Below are 20,209 nucleotides of genomic sequence, written 5' to 3' on the forward strand. Positions count from 1 at the left end.
ACTTCGGCTACGCCGGTAAAGACGTCATTTGGGTCATTTGCCTCTTCTACATCCATTTCTAACAGATTTTCTTCAATTTTCTTCATCGACATCTTAACTCTAAATAACCTCCTCGATCACTCTCTGTTTCCGATGCGAAGTAATCTAGGCCTTCCAGGCGCTCGCTTGAGTCCTTCGCATTGTATCAAAGGTTCACACAGTGAGAAAGAACAACCGGTGCAACTATTGCTACAGGATCAGTAGGAATCAGCTTGATACAATCGTGCGGAGAATTTTCGAAAGATTTTTCAGTCAATTCTGTTGTATCTTCCAGCATCATTCATGCAATATAAGTAAATCCTCAAATACGTCGCTCATCTCCTCCAAAAAACGAACATCTCAAGCAATAATAGTGTTATGCCCGCTTTTCGACTGAGCTTAAAAAGCTGACTGAAAAAAAATCGATCGATTTGATAAAAGAAACGCGGCCGGGTTTTGTTCTGTTTCGGGACGCGGAGCTGTCAAGCAATATTTAAATAATTCCGCTACAAATTAATTGTACATAGTCATTTAATTAAAGTCAGTGTTCCTTTTTTATAAAAAGAGTGTCTAATCATTTCGTGTTGTGCGTTCGTTCTTCCCTTCGCAAGTGTTTTGTGTGCTCATCTCGTCGAATATAACAATAGTTTTATGCTTCGACAGGATCCACACACAAAAGCCTTTCGTTTCTCTAGAGTATCCAATAAAAATACCTTTCAATGAACGGGCAACTAGCTTATTCTTCGTCGGATTTTTATCTAAAACAAATACCTTTGAAGCGAAAATCTTTAGATTATTGTAACTCAACAATCACCTATTCATTTTTTAAACGGAATGCCTTCATCTAGGGCGCTCATTGGGCATCGGTTACGTATATAACAGGCAGTAGCGATGGCATCAGTCCAGAAACTCGCTGTCAAGCCCAACTGAAGCATTAGACATCTGGCCATATCTTGCAAAGTACGATTAAACCTTTCAGCTACTCAGCCATTCTGTGGAGTGTGAGAGACTGTTAATCTGCGCTTAATGCCACTCTTTACTAAATACTGGTCAAATTCGGCGTTACAATATTCTCTGCCATTGTCCAATTGCAAATACTTTATTTTTCTTCCAGTCATTCGTTCCACTATGGCCTGATATAATTTAAACGCCTCAAATACGCCCTTTTCCTCTCGTAGAAAATATACTTCGCCTCATCTAGTACAGTTATCAACAAAAGTTACAAAATATCGTGCACCATTTGCTGTATACGATATGGGCCAACAACGCCCGAATGTACAATCTTTAATGGTTCTGCACATGAATTTCGATCCTTCGGAAACGGTAACACAGTTATCTTTCCTTTTAAAGAGATGGTACAATGCGACAGGTTATCAATGTTTTTTAAATTTACGTTCGATGAAACACGGTTCCGGATCAAACGCGAAAGATCACGCGTATTTAAATGATCCAACCGGCAGTGCCACTTCAACAGTCCGGAGCACTCCGTTGCGATCGCAGCCTTTGCGCATCTAACGTCTTCGCGAACGTAATATAAATCGCCTTTACAATCAGTTACTAGTCACACATCACCATTACAATTTACTCGCGCTTCCCGATCATTGAAAGTTACTTCGTGTCTCATGTCTATCTTAGCTACAGAAACTAAATTTGTACGCAAGTTGGGCACATACAACGTATTTCGGAACTGTACTAATTGTTTCTCCTGTTCAGTCGCAGCATTGAGAATAACGTTGCCTTTACCCTTAACTTCTGCGACGGCTAACGGCGACGACTAACTAAATTTAATTTGTTCTTGCCTGATTCATGCATTTATTTAAAGCTTTCTCCGTCAGCACAAAGATGGGCAGTACATCCACTGTCAAGAATCCAAGGTAGAGTTGTTGTCCTGCATTTGCCTCCAAATGCTTCTTCAATCGGCACAGTCATGTCGCAAGCAGCATAAGAATCGTCAACAGCATTTGCCGACTGCCGAGTTTTTTCAAAGAGCTTACTTTCCTTCTTTTTCGGACAATCCGGCCTCTTGTGTCTTACAACGCCACAATCATAACATCGAACTATTATTCTTAGTTTCCTTCTCATCAGCCTTTTTTCTTCTGGGATGTTAAAATCTTCTCAGTTTGCCATTTTTCACAGCCAATACAGTGACAAGTTTTCCTCCAGCTTTTCTGGCTTCTGTTTCTTCCATAATTTTCATCTTTAATTCTTCGGCCGTAAGAAACTTATCTCGAGATTCAATGGCACATCTGAAATTCTGGAACAACGACGGAAGACTGTACAACAACATTATAGTTAACAAATCACCATTTATCCGTACATTCATACCCTCTAACTTGTCGACAGCGTCAAAAAAATTTGTCGATATGCTCCTTCATGTTTCCGCTATCTTACATCTACTGAGCTGCGTTCAGAATAAATGTCTAAATGCACCCAGATTATTCTATCCTTGTTTAACATTCGGTAAACAACTAAGATAAAACGACATCTAGGCGCACTCGGACGTTCATTTTGAACGTACCATTGATGTACAAATTGCTTTAATAACGTTGCCTTCCTCGCGGGCTCCTTTGAAGCATAGATTGACTCAAGTTTTAACCATATCACGTGACGTTTTGCAAATTTGCGATAATTCTGAAGAGTGAATTAAAAGAATTAAATCTGATCTTGTCTTTTTGTCAGCAACAGCCCAAGCCTCTGTTAGGACATTTTCACCCGATGTTCAAGGCGCAGATTCCGGCTTAACCTTGTCTCCGCTAACATATTCTTACAGATCGTTTTTTGTAAACAATGCTTCCGCTTGTAGTTTCCAGGTATCGTAATTGTCTTTCGACAGTAACTCGATACGATACAGTCTACATGATGCAGAAGCCATTGTAAGAAAATAAGCACTCGGTTCAAGCAAGAATTCACACAGTTTTCTCGAGCACGCGGACAATTAACCTCAACACGCGGTGAATACTACTGGACCCATAACCTGTAGATTTTACGTGAATCTTGCGATGCAAAGCCAAGATAGGTATAAGGTATGCAAGAGAGAGATTAATATACTATGCCGAACAAACAGAAGTTCATTTAATGATTACACAAAAAACTATATGTGAAACAAAAAGCGTATCTATAATGTGTGGCACAAGAGATCTGATAGTAATATGTCGATCGATATCGATTATAGCCCACATCAATTGTACCAAAATGGCGCTGAAATATGAAACCATAGAACTTATAGTAATGAAAGGAAAATACGGTCGACGAGTTGTGAGCAAGATATAAATGACAGAACTATTTTTCTGTCTTTCTCAAGGACTTTTCTTCTCTCTGCGCATGACCACGTTTCGCCAATCAAAATTTTAAGACATCGGAAGATTGTTTGAATTGTTTCCATGACGATTTCTTCGGAAGACGTAATAAAAGTTACAAACAAGTGCAAAAAAATTATAAGACAGAATAATCATCTTATTTTTGTTAAAAAAAATATCAAAGATTTCTTGGCGTTGAAAGCTTTTAACGCTGTGATTAAGTACAGTTTTGCTCATAATGCTATGTTTGAACATATAAGAAACCAAAACATATTCGATAATCATAAGATATGACTAATAAAATGTATTATTAAAATACGTTTATATCATGAAGGTAAATCTTCAGGTGACGCTAAAAAAAAACAGTATATACGCCACAAATATTCAAAACTGATACATTTTTATCATCAATAAATTATCTATTAAGTATTTTTTTTAGAAATTTTTTAATAATTCCACTACATATATCCTGTATATTTCTTATTGTGATACTATATTATATCACAATTGTACTTTACAAAAGTGTTCTTTGTATAATTTTATATATATACACACGCACGCACGCACGCACGCACGCACGCACGCACGCACGCACGCACGCACGCACGCACGCACGCACGCACGCACGCACGCACGCACGCACGCACGCACGCACGCACGCACGCACGCACACGCACGCACGCACGCACGCACGCACGCACGCACGCACGCACGCACGCACGCACGCACGCACGCACGCACGCACGCACGCACGCACGCACGCACGCACGCACGCACGCACGCACGCACGCACGCACGCACGCACACGCACGCACGCACGCACGCACGCACGCACGCACGCACGCACGCACGCACGCACGCACGCACGCACGCACGCACGCACGCACGCACGCACGCACGCACGCACGCACGCACGCACGCACGCACGCACGCACGCACGCACGCACGCACGCACGCACGCACACGCACGCACGCACGCACGCACGCACGCACGCACGCACGCACGTACGCACGCACGCACGCACGCACGCACGCACGCACGCACGCACGCACGCACGCACGCACGCACGCACGCACGCACGCACGCACGCTCACATTTTATACCATATTTCATATTTTATATCTTATATTTATTCATATTATTTAATATGAAATATGACAGTTTGCAATTGAACATTTTGCCTCAATTGGCACATGTGCAGAGAGAAGAAAAGTCCCTCAGCAGAACAGAGATGTATCTTTTGTCTCTCAGATGTTGCTCACATTCTTCACCCATTGTCAGAGTAAGCTATTCCCCTTCCATTATTATAAGTTCTATGTATGAAACGCGCAAGGTGACCGGAAAATTCGATTGACTTCAACATATACAAATTTAATATGCATACATCATATACAATGCATAAATTATATTGTATTTTATTAAACACTGAGATATGCTAGTATAAAACAATTAATCTTTATAAGATAATTTTCTATTTTCAGTTAAAATCACATTTTTATATTACTACTTCTCTAGAAGATTTAAGTAAAAAAACTGTATCTAAAAAGTAATTTAAATTTTATTACCTTAATATCATACACTACAATTCTTTTTACTTATTAATTTTTTGATTTTTCTTATATATATTTTTGAAAATTTTTATTTTTTTAATATTATTGTATACAAACCTCGGTATATGAACATTCCTATTAGCTTTCACCTGCCTTTGTAAAGTTGTATGTGATGGTAGACTTTTCTGCTGAGTTTTCTCTTTCGAATAAGTCTAGAAAAAAAGATACAAATTAAATTTAAAAAAAATCTTGTTTGAAGAAATCGATCAAAAATCTGTATATAAGAATATATTGCCTCCAACACGACATCAAAATAAAAAAGAGCGCAATAAATTCTTTCTTTTAAAATGTATATTCTGCGAGTTTGTTCTAACTTGTTAGAATCGATCAAGGACATGTCGACATTCTGTTACAAGACATAGAAGAAGATTGAAGAATGTAAAATAGTAATCACTACATTGCCACACCTTTGCAACATTGATTACATCACGATCATTATGACTTTCACTCTGTTTGTAACACGATAATATTAGTAGCCGAAGTAGTAATGAGTTCAAAATTAAGTCGGTTTAAATTTATAACAAAAATTTTAAATTTTCATTATTAAATTTTTCATTAAATATTATTTATAACAGATTTACTGAAAAACTTAAAAATTTCGAATATTTAACAAATTATCTTTTTCCTGTATAATAACTTACATTGACATTTTAAAGATGTTCTATCTCTATAACACCAGCTAAAAGATATCAAAATTTAACCCTTAAACACACCGATCCTGTAAAATACGAAAACACATTTTTGAGTCTGGGAGACTTTTTCAACTTTGAGAAGTTATAACTTTGATTACAATCAATATTTTTCTACAATTTTTTTTCTCAAAAGTTCAAAATCTCAGGAGTGTGACTATACAATCGGCATTGCCAAAAAATAATTTATTGTGAAGTTATAAAAGAAAAACCATTAAGCAAAAATGAGAAATTGGTCAAAAATCCACTTTTCCTTCAAAAAATCATATCTTCGCAACAAAAAACGTTTTAAATACGGCGTTTTAAAGCTAAAGAATCACACTTTCAAAATATAAAAAGTCATTCCTTTCAAAAAGTATAATTATGTAACATGAAGAATATGAGGTATTTTTGGGCATCTAAAACTCCACTTTAAAAAAAAATCATATCTTTGCAACAAAAAACTTTGAAGAACTTTACAATACGGCGTTTTAAAGCTAAAGATACATACTTTCAAAAAAAAATTATATCATTGTCATTTCTATTAAAAAATGTATTTATGTAACAAGGCGAATATGAGGTATTTTTGATTAAATCATGTTTAAAATTAAAAATTGATGTGTTTCATGATATATTTCGGAAAAACTTCCTTTTCTACAGCATTTTATAGTATTCCAACTTAGACAGAGTATATGCGAATAACATCCGCAAACCGACCTGTTCGAACGTATTTTGTCCAGCTTTTTTATGTAAAATACTCACAAAAAAAGTTTCACTTACACACTATATGGGTCGCATTGACCCTAACAAAACTTATCGTTCAAATTCTAGTTGAGCAAAAAAGTTGATCAACCATATCAATCAAAAAAGGAGATTTCAAACTTTTTTTACGTCTTGGTTCAAACTTCCTATCTCATTCCGTCTTCACATAGCAAGCGTTCAAAACTTCATGTGGGGTCTCTCAGACCCACTTACGTGTTTAAGGGTTAAAAACTGCAGGTTTCTCATACTTATTCTTTTTTTTTTTGTAATCAATGAAAAAAAATTTGGGTCGCAAATATCCAAATTTTATCCCAGAATTCTCAGAAATCAATTGCAAAAAAGAAAAAATTGAAAAATTTGGCCAAAAATAGCTAATGCAGAGAAAATAATTCTATTTTATTGTAGTTTTAGATAAATTGTAAACAAATGGATCTAAATAAACTTTAGCGTGAATAATAATTATAATTTTATTAGTATATGTAAAAAATTTGATTTAATTTGTGATGCTTTCTTACAATGATTGAAACCGGTTTTTGCGCAAACATGACGAAGATAGTCATTAAATAGCAATGTATGTAGGTAGAGATTTATGGACCTCTGTTGATGCGATAATCTTACAATTAGTGGGATCATCCAAGAAAAACAGATTAGTATACAGGTTAGCGTATAAGGTAAGTATACATTTAATATTTAAAGTGCATGACGGACTCCATTGATAAAAGAGTTATTAAAAAACAAAATTAGATTTATTTAAAAATTCACAGTTAAAAGACAGTTATTGAAAGATAATTACTCATAACGATCCTCAACTAATCTGACCAAAAAAATTTTTGTCAAAATCCTACAAGAGAAAAGATATAGGGAAAAGAGAGGTGGTAAAACGATGAATTGTTAATTTTTCCAAGTTAACAAATAACAAACAACAAAGTGGATTTTTGATCAATTTCTCATTTTTGCTTAATGGTTTTTCTTTTATAACTTCACAATAAATTATTTTTTGGCAATGCCGATTAATTTATTAGACTTTAAATGGTAAAATAATCTGTGGTAGTTTGATTTCAATCTGTCCATAAGAATAAATAATATAAGAAAAAAAATGTATTTTGGAAGTACCTGTATGTAATTTTTTTAGTGTTTGTTCATAAGGAATAACATAATTATAATAAATATTTTTCTTTTTTTTATAAAATCAATATTATATAGCTAAAATCATATACAATAACGTATTCATATTTTTTAATTTTTGTATTGCAATATTTCAAATTTCATAAACAAATAAACACTATGAGTAAGATGGCGAAAGTTGTGCATAGGCAAAGTAATGCATTAGTTCTTTTGGTCTTAATAGCATTCTGATTACATATAACGCAATTTTAATCGCAATATATATCATAATGTATAACACAATTTTAATAATATTATTTTTGCAGATTGCATAAATATTTTTCATTTCATTTACGTTTTTCTTTAACTACGTTATAATATCAAAATAATTTAAGATATTCTCTTCTATTCATAAAAGTATATTTTTAACTTTATTTTTCACCTTACTCGGTAATAAAAGTTATTATCTTACCCGCGTATGGAGGCAAGATGACAAAATTAATGACATAAAAAAATTTTTAATTAAAAACAATTTTAATTTATTTAATAACTTCTCATTTTTACTGATGATAAACAAAGTTTTAGTAAATTAAAAAAAATAGATTGTTATTTTTACATTATCACAGAAATTAACAAAAATCGATAAACTTTAAAATCGTCTTCTCACCTCCTTCTCGTCACTACTTTTGTCTCTTTCTTTAACCTAGCTTAAAAGAGAACGAAAAGTATATACTCTTTCTCACAGAATTTTGACAAAATCCTTTATGCCATTAATAAGTTCCGGACTCTCAAAATTTAAATACAGTTAATGAGTGGAAAATAGGCTAATGAGAATTAGCGCGGGTCAAAGAGCGCAATCACAAATATCGATATTGAATTATTTATTCAATTCAAAATTACAAAACGAACGTTTCGACTCGCTTTGGAATCAACTTCAATACAACAAAAAATAGTACAAGCAATAGAAATAGAAGCCATCATCAATCATCGAAAACTGGAAGCATCCACGTCGCCAACAATTTGACAAATCCGTGATGGCATTTTTAACCGTGAAAATATCGCAAGAAATGACGCTTAACTGTATAACTGTCATATAATTATTTTGAATCTCAAAAAATTGTTCTAATTGAGACTATATTTTCTCGTCGTCGTGTCGCAAGAAGTGACACTTCACTATATAAATTGTCAAATGATTATTTTAGATGTCGAAAAATTATTTTGTTGTAACTGTATGTACTCGTGGATTCCCATTCGAGCTGATAACGACTAATGAAGCTTGAAATAAGTTTCGTCTGTAGAAATTAATTTCTCTTAACAAAGTAAGCACTCAAACGTTACTCGTTTCACACCAACACGTGCTCACGGTTTCGAATCCGAATTCATACTAACTGTCCAGAACACTATATCTTACTTGAACGTTACATAAAAGGTCAGGCGGTTGAAAATAAACGGGAAATTTAAATGCATAAGTACCAAAAATATATAGAATAAATTAACGGTGAGTGGAATATTACAAAAAAAATAGTTAACCTTGTATCATTTTGACGGATTAAATCGATTATAATTTACTCAATAACGAGAGATACGTATGATGCAAATATTCGGTGTCCGTTTGTAAGTTTAGACTTTTATCTTGTAAATGAATATGTAGCATTTCGGAAATCAGACAGTAATACTTATAAACAAGAAATATCGCGGATGCTTGAAGATCAGGACACTTACGTACATTAAGAAAGACCCGACCAACACTTTAATAAAGAACGTGCCGAATTTGCTATCAAGGTGGAAAAAACGCAGTTATATCACAGAGCCAAATATAAAAAAGTGTACTGTAGAGGACAACTTCCCAAAGGCGTATGGTCTTCTTAAAGTTCACAAACCGAGAGTTCCTTTCAGGTTAATTATTTCATCAATTGATAGCCTCCTTTACGGTCTTTTGCATAAACTTGTTTCAAAAAACATTTCTGAAGCTCCAAGTAAAGTGGACAATAGTTTTCAACTAGTTCAAAAACTGAGGGGTGAATGCTTGGATCAAAATTGCATTCTCATTTCTTTGAATGTTGTATTTTTGTTTACCAACATCCCAACAGAGTTAGCATTAGAAAGCAACTTTAACAGGTGGGAACACCTTATGAATGCTTGCAGCATTCCAAAAGAGAAATTATTGTAGGCTGTCAGGCTTATTATGGACTCCACATATTTTAGTTTTAATAACAGCTTCTATAAATAAAAATTTGGCACATCCATAGGTTCTCCACTTTTACCTATAATCGCTGACTTCGTCATGCAAGATTTGAAGGCTAAGGCTCTTGAAAAAATCGGAATTCGTTTGCCATTTTACTTCAGATATGTGGATGATATAGTTTCAAATAATTTAGTTGACCTCACATTAACGACATTTAACTCATTCCACCCAAGAATGCAGTTTACGTTGGAGAAAGGGGACAAGAGGATAGATTTTTTGGACATCACTATCATTAAAGACAACAATAAGTTGTTTGATTGGTTTCACAAACCCACTTATTCAGACCGATACTTAAATTTTCTCTTGGCTCACCCTTTATCACAAAAAAGAGGGACTGTCACGGGAATGGTTGACAGGGCATTTTTATTATCTGACGCCAAATTTCATCAAAAAAATATTGAGCTTATTCTTAAAACCTTGTTAATTAATGACTACCCTGCTGAATTTATTTTCGAAACAATCAATAACCATCTAAAATCCCTTATTCATAAAAACACACTAAAACAAATAGTCAATGATATCGACATTAACACTACAAGTGAAAGAGCGCAGTGGTTTTTGTTGCCATATATTCTTACAATTTAAAATAAATTTAAGACTATTACAAATAATTTAAATGTAAATTGGCATTTTTTAGTCTCAATAAATTAAGCAGGGTTATCAAAGTACAGAAAGATGTTCTCCCGATTAATTTAAAGAAAAATGTCGTGTATAAAATTGCATGTAAAAACTGGGAGGCGTCATATGTAAGCCAAACCAGCAGAAAATTGGAAACAAGAATTAATGAGCATCGCAACCACATTAATTGGAACATACACAGTCACTCTATCATTACACAACACAGACTTATTTGTAATCACGAATTTGATTGAGAGAACATCTGAGATAATGAGCGCTATTTGGGCAGACGGTTGATTTCCAAAATGCTACATATTCATTTACAAAATAAAAGTCTCAACTTACAAACGGACACCGAATATTTGCATCATTGCGTATCTCTCGTTATTGAGTAAATTTTAATCAATTTAATCCGTCAAAATGATACAAGGTTAACTAATTTTTTGTAATATTCCACTCACCGTCAATTTATTCTATATATTTTTGGTACTTATGCATTTGAAGTTGCCATTGTTTATTTTCAACTGCCTGACCTTCTACGTAACGTTCAGGTAAGATGTAATGTTTCGGACAGTTAGTATACATTCGAAACTATAAGCACATGTTGGTGTAAAACGAGTAACGTTTGAGTGCTTACTTCGTCAAAAGAAATTAATTTCTAGAGACAAAACTTATCTCAAGCTTCATTAGTCGTCATCAGCTCGAATGGGGATCCACGAGTACATACAGTCGCAACTAAAAGAATTTTTCGACATCTAAAATAATCAGTTAACAATTATATAGTAAAGTGTCACTTCTTGCGACACGACAACGAAAAAATATAGTCTCAATTAGAACAATTTTTTGAGATTCAAAATAATTATACGACAGTTATACATTTAAGTGTCATACTTTCATGGTTAAAAATGCCACCACGGATTTGTCAAACGTTGGCAACTTAGATGCTTCCCGTTTTTGATGACTGATGACGGCTTCTATTTCTATTGCCTGTACTATTTTTTGTTGCGCTGACAGATGATTTTTTGTTGCGTTAATTCCAAAACAAGTCAAAATGTTCGTTTTGTAATTTTGAATTGAATAAATAATTCAATATCGATACTTGTGATTGCGCTCTTTGACCCGCGCTCTCATAAGCCTATTTTCCACTCATTAATTGTATTTAAAATCCTTATAACCAAATTCTTGTTAAAAATATCTAGTTATCCAGATAGCAGATCTTATATATGCTTCTAAAGCATTACTACTACATAATCCGACTTCATGACTGTGTTTTAAGTCCGACGAATATGCGGCGCGCAGTTTGAATACATTGAAATTGTAAAAATTAAAAATTATTATTCAACATTAAGAATTGTTAACTGACGTAAGCCTTCTGACCTTATGTTCGAAAAAGAATTCTTTTTCAATAGTTAAAAAAAGATTTCATAAAAATATAATCTTTTGACTTCTTTTGACGAGATTTGACCCTTATTCACACCGATCTCGTAAAATACGTAAACATTTTCCGGTCTGGGATACTTTTTATAATTTAATTGTTATAATTTATTTTTAAATATTTTGAGCTTAAAAGGATTTATTATTTTTGTTACATTATATTTAGATTATATTTAGACATCTAGTAGCGCCAAGTTTTTATACTTAAAAAATTTTTTTTATTTCAATAAAATTTTATATTTGTTTTCTCTTTGATTCTTAGAGATTAAATGTTATATATTCCATTAAAACTTTTATAAATTAAATACATCAACTTGGGTCAGAACAGAAAGATTTTTCACTAAAAATACACAGATAGTACCACTTAAATTTTATTTAAGAAGAAATTAAAGATATTACCACTTGGGTTTTATTTAAAAAATGAAGACTTGCATTTTATTTGTTAAAAGTAGTACAGCAGTTATTTCAAAGAGCAATATATTCTTTTTATAATCGGCGCAATTTAAAGATTTCATACATTTTTTTGAAAAAATACATTTACAAAGAGAATACTCTAACTGCCAACCGAGTTTTTTAATGAGCTTTGGTGTGGTGGTAGATTAGAAAAATATAAGATTACGCCTCCAATATTAGCCGTAGATACGCAGCCGTTTTCGAGAATGTGAGGATTGAAATTAGGCGAGCACGTTATCTACCTTAAATTTAAAGGTTCAATTGTAGCATTTCGTTAGCCGCGCAACGAACGCACTAGACTCACAGTCCAAAGATCATGCGTTCAAGCCTCGGCACTGTTCTTTTTTTTTTATTTAAAAATTACTTTTTATTCTAAATGTCAATTATTTTACTTATTAATAATTAATTATTAACATTGTTTATAACCTAAAATAAAAAAGCAATAATTAAATTCGTTTAAAAATATATTAAAAATTTAGGAAACTATTTGGAAAAATAATTCATGTTTACAAATAAAATTTCAAACATTTTATATTGTGACCTTGATTATAATATTGTAAAATCATATATTATATTATATTGTTTTACAATTAGTAAATTACTACAAACATTATGCTCGCAATAACACAATTTATTATATTTCTTATTTTTTATTACAAGTACTTGGATGGTATTCATCATAAAAACAATTAAAGCATAAGAATATGCGGCAATGAGAGCATTGAATAAATGCTGATTCAAAATCTCTTCAAAATCAAAATATGAATTATTTCTCTAAATAGTTTCCTAAATTTTTAATATATTTTTAAACGAATTTAATTATTTCTTTTATTTTAGGTAATAAACAATGTTAATAATTAATTATTAATAAGTAAAATAATTGACGTTTAGAATAAAAATTAAAATAAAAAAAAAGGACAGTGTCGAGGCTCGAACGCATGATCTTTGGATTGTGAGTCCAGTGCGTTCGTTGCGCGGCTAACGAAATGCTACAATTGAACCTTTAAATTTAAGTTAGATAACGTGCTCGCCTAATTTCAATCCTCACTCTCGAAAACGGCTGCGTATCTACGGCTAATATTGGAGGCGTAATCTTATATTTTCCTAATCTACCACCACACCAAAGCTCATTAAAAAACTCGGTTGGCAGTTGGGGTATTCTTCTTGTTAGATTAGATTAAATTTAAGATATTTATTTTTAAGGTAATACCACATGGATTGGAATAGGAAGATTTTTCAATGATAATACAGAGATAGTACTATTTAGATTTTGTATAAAAATTAAAGAGAGTACCACATGAGTTAAAATAGAAAAATTTATCAATGGATACAAAGACCACTTGGTTTTTGTAGAAAAAAATATACATAAAACGTGTAAAGTTGAAACGTGATATTAAAAGCCTTTTGTAAACATTAGTGTATAGATACTTTTTTCTAGTTTACACTGTACTCTGATAGTAGCAATTAAAACTATTTTTTTACAGTCTGCTTAAATGTCACAATACAAAGCGACTAATGGTCAATGTTTGTTGCTTTATCATAACAAAAACTCAATTTCAGAAACAGCAAAAAATGTTACAAGTCTAAATTATAGCTCATTTATAGTAAGTTTTAATATAACTGCGTTAATAATAAAAGGAAAATGTTGCAATAAAAAAAAATTCTTTAACAAGAATTTAAAAATTAAAACAATTACCTGAGCTTTATTTTGCACTTCATGACCACCCCTCCACGTATTAATAGCCGGTTGTCGTGGACCACGTTTATCTAACAGCAGCTCGCTCGGGCATTTCTCAAAAATGAGTACACGCTCTGCCACGGAACCTCTAGTGAGAAACGGTCTGATGGGATTGTTGCTTGTAGCTGTCGCCGCAGCTGTTCTTAAATGCTGCTTTTGTTGATTAGTCAATTCTGGATGAGGCACAGTTTGTTCTAGACGTGGTCGTGGAGAAGTAATTCTTGGTCCCCATTTAGATGTAACTGAATCTTTATCCGAATCCTTAGTATCTTTATCCTTTCGTATCTCCATTTCGAACTTTGTTCTCGCGTTGGAAACCAATTGTTCTGTAGTGGAATTGTACGAACTGTTGGAAGCTCGCTGTTCTTCAAGTCGCTGTTGAGTAGGTGGATTTTGTTGAGCAGCTTGATATCTGACTTTAGCATAGTCAATTGCTGACATAGCGGATAGATCATCCTTGCTAAGTGATTTCGCGTTATTGACTAACGCAATATGACCACTAGACACAGTAGCGCTGGCAACAACATTGCCAGTATTAATTTCACTTGACGTAGAATTAAAAGTCCCGGAGTTAGATATTATCGGACTATTGCCATGATAATTATGGCCTCCAATAATTTGTTTGACCGATTCAATCTTTGATTTTTCCTTAATAGTCGATTTTTGCCTGTTACACGAACAGGTCTCCATTGTCCCCTCTGGTTCTTCAGTGATTATAGCACCTGTTTTTAAAGCATTTATCAGTCTTTCTTCTTCTCGTGCGACTTCATCGAGGCACACACATCGCGAGTTCACGTTCGTCATAATCGATTTTTTTTCATTCTGCGTTGGCAATGTTTTCGTAACATTTTCTTGCTGAAATGTTGCTGATGTGCAAAATACATCTGCAATTCTTTTAGAGTCGTTTAATTTATTTTTCAATGGCCAAGTTGTCAAACCTGAATTGGTCGAGTGCGATGAGTTAATGTTTAACGAAGAATCAGTAGGCGATAATGCAATTAATGTACTATTGGGCCTCTTTTGCTGTGTCACTCTATTGGAAAGTGTCAAATCAACTGGGAAAGTGGTTTCAATAGTCTCCAGGAAGATTTCGCAATGATGAGAGCTGGGTGTCTTCGCAGGAACTTGAGGTTTTATTATTTGTGATGGTTTATTCAAAAACGATGAAGTAGGTGATAATAAAACACTCGTCAATTTCTTCGAATTATCGGAAATTATATTATTCTTTGTGACAGTTGTCTGCTGTTGCTGCATAGAATTTTTCTCAAATTTCTGTAAGGCAAATTGAATAGAATATGGTAATGGCTTAGATGGTGATCTTTGTTTGGAAGCAGCTATTCTAGCTTTGTCTTCTACTACAAAATTATTGACTAGTTTTTCAAGATTACCATTATCCAAATTCGGCGTTTGAGTTAATATATCTACGGTCGTTGAAGAAGAATTTTCGACTGACGGCAACGTTTTATCACCAATTTTATTTCCAATTACAGCATTCCCGATAGCGGACGAATTGGATGGTGTCAATGCACTACCAAATTTGTCAACAGCAGTTGTATTGCTATGGCAAGTTAATATCTCCGTTGGTGCTAATCCACGGCTTTTCCATGTCTGATAAATCGCCTCTGCATGATCACTGATCTGTTTGGCAATCGCGGCGATATCTTCCTCTCCGGAAGCGGACGTATCCGCGGGAAATTTACGACGTAAATCATGCTTAGCTGTGGCAGCCATATCATAGAAACGCTGTTGTTGATGTGATTGCGGATGATAATTGAGTAGAAAATTCACCAATTTATTGCTCAACTTAATAGATTGATCCAACACCAATTCGACTAATTCGGGATTCTTTCGAACGTGCACGATGTCAATTGGAATTGCATAACTGAAATGGATTGTTCGACAGTTCACTCGATCACATATCGGATGTGATTCATTCACCAAGTAAGGGTTTAAATTTAAACAGTGTACTGCTTTACTTGGACGTGAATTGACAATCGCTGATGTAAAGAGATTGCGTCGTGTCGCGTAGACCTGGCAATCCCAGGACAACGACGACTGATATGATATATCAGCCGACAATAGCAATGGTGTTTTTGAGGTTTGTTGAGATATTGTTATCCCTGGCATATCTTAGACCGGTTGGTCCAAGAATTTCAATTTCCATAATCGCCATGTTATCCTATAATTTTCTTTTCTATGATCCATCGTCGCTTCTTTCTTTCGTTTACATTCACCTTTTGTTTTCTATTTTTCTTCTTGTTATAATGTGTAATTATTAATATCATGGAGAATTTTCTAATAAGTTAATAATGTGGTTGAAACAATGTCCGAATTCGCACAGATAAATGATGATCTGAAAAAATATAAATTAACTTTAATATAAATGTTTAGTAGAATAACTAACAATAAATTGTAAATATAAAAAATAGTAAAATTATTAAAAAATTGACAAATATTTGTATATTGAAGATAAAAACAAGAGTTATGATCTTTGGATTAGATAAAAATGACAAAAGAAAACAACTTATCTCATAAAAATACGAAATTATTCACGTGCGCGGGCTTAACATAAAATTTCAAGTAAAAATTAAAAAAAAATAGTAATGACAAACGTTTCTATTCTACTTTTTCTCATGTATACTGTAAAAAAAGTTTGAAAATTTATACAAATAATAAAGTAAAAAGTATATGATTAATCTTATAAATATAAAAAATGCAATTTTATAGAAACTATATAATACCATAAAAATATGTAGATTACCCTCATGAAAAATACACCCATAAATAGTGTTCAAAATGACACTCCATTAAGTGTTAACTCTCAAGTTGGAGATTTATTTGAGAGTTTAACACTCATTTGAGTGTCATTTCAAACACAGAGTTAGTTGGGTGTATTTTTCATAAGAGTAGCTCTTAATGTGTAAAAATATTTGAAATTTTTTTCTATGGAAAATTACACACATGACAGAATATTCTTAATATTTTATATATTTATTTAAAGAACGACTGGTAAAATAACCTTGTGTCTAAATGATGGAATCTTTCTTATACACGTTTCCTTACATTATTGATTTGCTGACTTTGCAAAAGTTTATTTCAAGATAGACTGATAAAAAAAGTATTGAAAATTCAATGTTTTATTGAAATCTGAACAAAAACACATGACATCTTATATTCTTTTTATCTTTATTTTTTCCAATCCCATCCTTCTACTCACACTGTGTGTGTGTGTGTGTGTGTGTGTGTGTGTGTGTGTGTGTGTGTGTGTGTATGTGCGTGTGGTGCGCACATTGATGTACAGAGTATTCGAAAAGTAAGTACTTTCCAAGTTATGACATTTGAAAGTTACAGTATAATGTAACTTGCAAATATTTCAAAAGTACTTAATAAAAATTAATTTTATTATAGTGTTTGGAAAAGCTCTTAACACCAGTTATTAGATTTTGGAACAAGAAATAGGATTTCAATTAAAAAAATCAATTTGACTTTGACCTAACCTTGACGATGCCACCCGAGGTCAATAAAATCAGCAAATATATCTTTTTAAACATTACAGTTTTCAACTAAAACATTTCTTTCAAAAATACTTAGTTTCCAAAATATTAAGAAAGAACTTTCCAAATACCCTGTACATACATCCATGCGTACGCGCATATATGTAAAGGGGTTATTAATATTTTTATTTTTATTTCTACATCTATATTTCTTAAAAATAAAAGTTCTTTAAATAATTTAATATAACTAAAAATATTTTTTTTTTTAGATTTAAGTACATAAATAAAAAGTTAAAAAATAGAAGGATATATAATTTACATATAACTCACAAAATTTGTTGTAAGTTTTCGAATTTATAATCTTCGAGCAATTTTTATATTGCACTACTGATGATCTGTGCAATCTAAATTGCATTCTGACATACATTTTCAGTACTAAAAATCTATAGTTATATATACTATACATTTTTAATAAAATAGGAAAGGCTCTGAAGAAGGAAATTAAAATATGAATTAATGCCGTGAGAGCCAACACAAGATGTTCGTGTGAGAATTAATGTAATTAACAAGCAATTATTATTACATACGTTTCAATCCTCTGGTTTGGATCATCCTCAATGTAAAATTATTACTTCTTATCTCCGCAATATATCTCCGCAAAATTCTTTTTTATGCATGTTAGTATTGCTTTCTTTTTTCTTTTTTTTATTTTGTCTAATTTCCGTTATTCAATATTTTTACGTAGCGCTATTTTTAGAAAAATATTGTACATAATTGTTTTAATATGACCATTCAAAAAACTTTTTATACGATGACGTGAACGGTAAAATGTATCACATTGGCTATAATTGAACTGCATTATTTTCGGCTGTCAATTTTTGTACCTGTGCTACACGCCTGATTATCAACCATTGCATATGGATAGAAGAAATAATTTTACACTGAGGATGATCCAAACCAGAGGATCAAAACGTCTGTAATAATAATTGCTTGTTAATTCTCACACAAACATCATGTGTTGGCTCTCACGGCATTAATTCATATTTTGATATACATTTTTAGTACTCGTAATCAATTTCAGAACGCAACTCTGTTACTATCATTTTAGATAATTTTTTTGTTAAATTAACTTAGAGATTGAGATTAAAAACAATACTTCATTCTTATTGTTATACATTATCTTAAATGATTTAATATTTTTTTATATAAAGTAAAAATAAAAATAATACATTATAATAATCTACATAAAGATAAAACGATCTTTTTATCCAGATGATTTCATCTAAATATTATATAGATAACGACAAACACTGGTTTTAGGTCTGTATGTTTCAATGTAAAATGCCAAATCAAATTAATTTAAATATTCGTTATTATTTTGAGTGTTTACATCCAAATACCTCGTCACAAGATTCTTGTTTCTTGAAAGGTTTTCATTCTATTGAAAAATGAAGTAGACTCTCGTATAGTTCAGTAATGATACTTCAGACCACGTGCCTTTATATTCAAATCGCTTCTGCTTCATTTTTTTTGGATCCTTAAAATTTCATAAAAATATTCTTTCGTATATTTTGAGAAATAAAATTATTTCCTGTCATTTAAAAAATCAAACAGTAATTTTTCAAAATCTAATCAGATTTCACTTAAGAGCCAAATCGACACTTCTTTAACCCACGTTTATACTAAAAACAATTTCGACAGTAAAATATTATAAATCCGCATATAAAATTGTAATATATTTTAAAAAAAGAATTATTCGCAAAGATATTGCATAGTGACTATAATAGTGTCATTCTACGAGTCGACCAACGTTACTGACCCTAATAACCTCGTTGGATGTTCTCGACGATCAATTAATTATGGCCTAATTGGCGTTAAAGGGCTGATATTACGATAACAAACCAGCCGCGGTTCACTGCCTTGCTTAGCAACTATATCTGCTAATACCGCATGTAAAACGAGAAAAATTGATAGCCAGTATATATGTAAGTCCCACGTCATTAATCGATAAAATAGCGATATAAAAAAATTGCTTATATATATATATATACATATATATATATATATTCCTAGCAAAAAAAAGACAACTATAATCGTTCTTGTTTTACGATGATAAACAGTGTATTTTTATTTATAAAATTTTATTGCTTTAGTTAATATATGCTTTGTTTTATTTGTGAAAATGTGAATCATCTGAATGATTCTTTAATATTTTTTTTTAATTCTACCATAAATTTAATTTTTATATTACTATATTTTTTACATTACTACTTTACTATATTAACCTTTAACCTTTCTCCTTCCATTTTATGCGTTCAAAGTTTTGTTATTTGCGTGTAGCTTTTATTTTAATATATTTTTTTAAAGAAATAGACAATGTGTATATTCCGTTTAAAAATAATAACTTAAAATTATCTAGACAAACATAAATCATGTAAACATATTTTAAATAAAATAAAAATAATATAACTTTAACTTTATCTAGATAAAAAATAAAATTACAAATTATTTTATAAAATTTTAAAAAATGTCACTACTAAACAAAACAACTTAGGATATAGAAATAATATATTCTTATTTATAAAGTTTTATTAAAAAAATAATAAAATATTTTCTAACAATATCTGTATGGTACATATTTGTTGTTCACAGTTAAAGAGACGTTCCACTGATGCCAATAATAGTAATGACGTATAATACATTTGAAGAAAAGCTGACATATGAAAAAAGTAAAAAAATATAATTAAAATATCAATTTTGAAAAGGTG

The 20,209-nt window shown here is 32.1% G+C and overlaps 1 protein-coding gene across 9 annotated transcripts in view; it reads right to left on the reverse strand.

Moving 5' to 3' along the window:
* The window catches only part of LOC105206198, a 134,143-nt gene that overhangs the window by 79,347 nt on the left and 34,587 nt on the right, over nt 1-20,209 (reverse strand). For 8 of the 9 annotated variants that reach the window (XM_039456094.1, XM_039456101.1, XM_039456098.1 and 5 more), the window contains 2 exons: nt 13,906-16,300; nt 4,983-5,077 (listed from right to left, as the gene is read on the reverse strand). In XM_039456094.1, the coding sequence (XP_039312028.1) occupies nt 4,983-5,077; nt 13,906-16,074 (2,264 nt within the window). In that variant the 5' untranslated portion in view covers nt 16,075-16,300. Of the gene's footprint in view, nt 1-4,982; nt 5,078-13,905; nt 16,301-18,841; nt 18,979-20,209 lie in introns of all 9 variants that reach the window. The other variant, XM_039456097.1, reaches the window with a different exon arrangement.

Source organism: Solenopsis invicta, chromosome 12 (assembly GCF_016802725.1).
Source record: "Solenopsis invicta isolate M01_SB chromosome 12, UNIL_Sinv_3.0, whole genome shotgun sequence".
In the NCBI taxonomy this organism is placed as follows: Eukaryota; Metazoa; Arthropoda; class Insecta; order Hymenoptera; family Formicidae; genus Solenopsis; species Solenopsis invicta.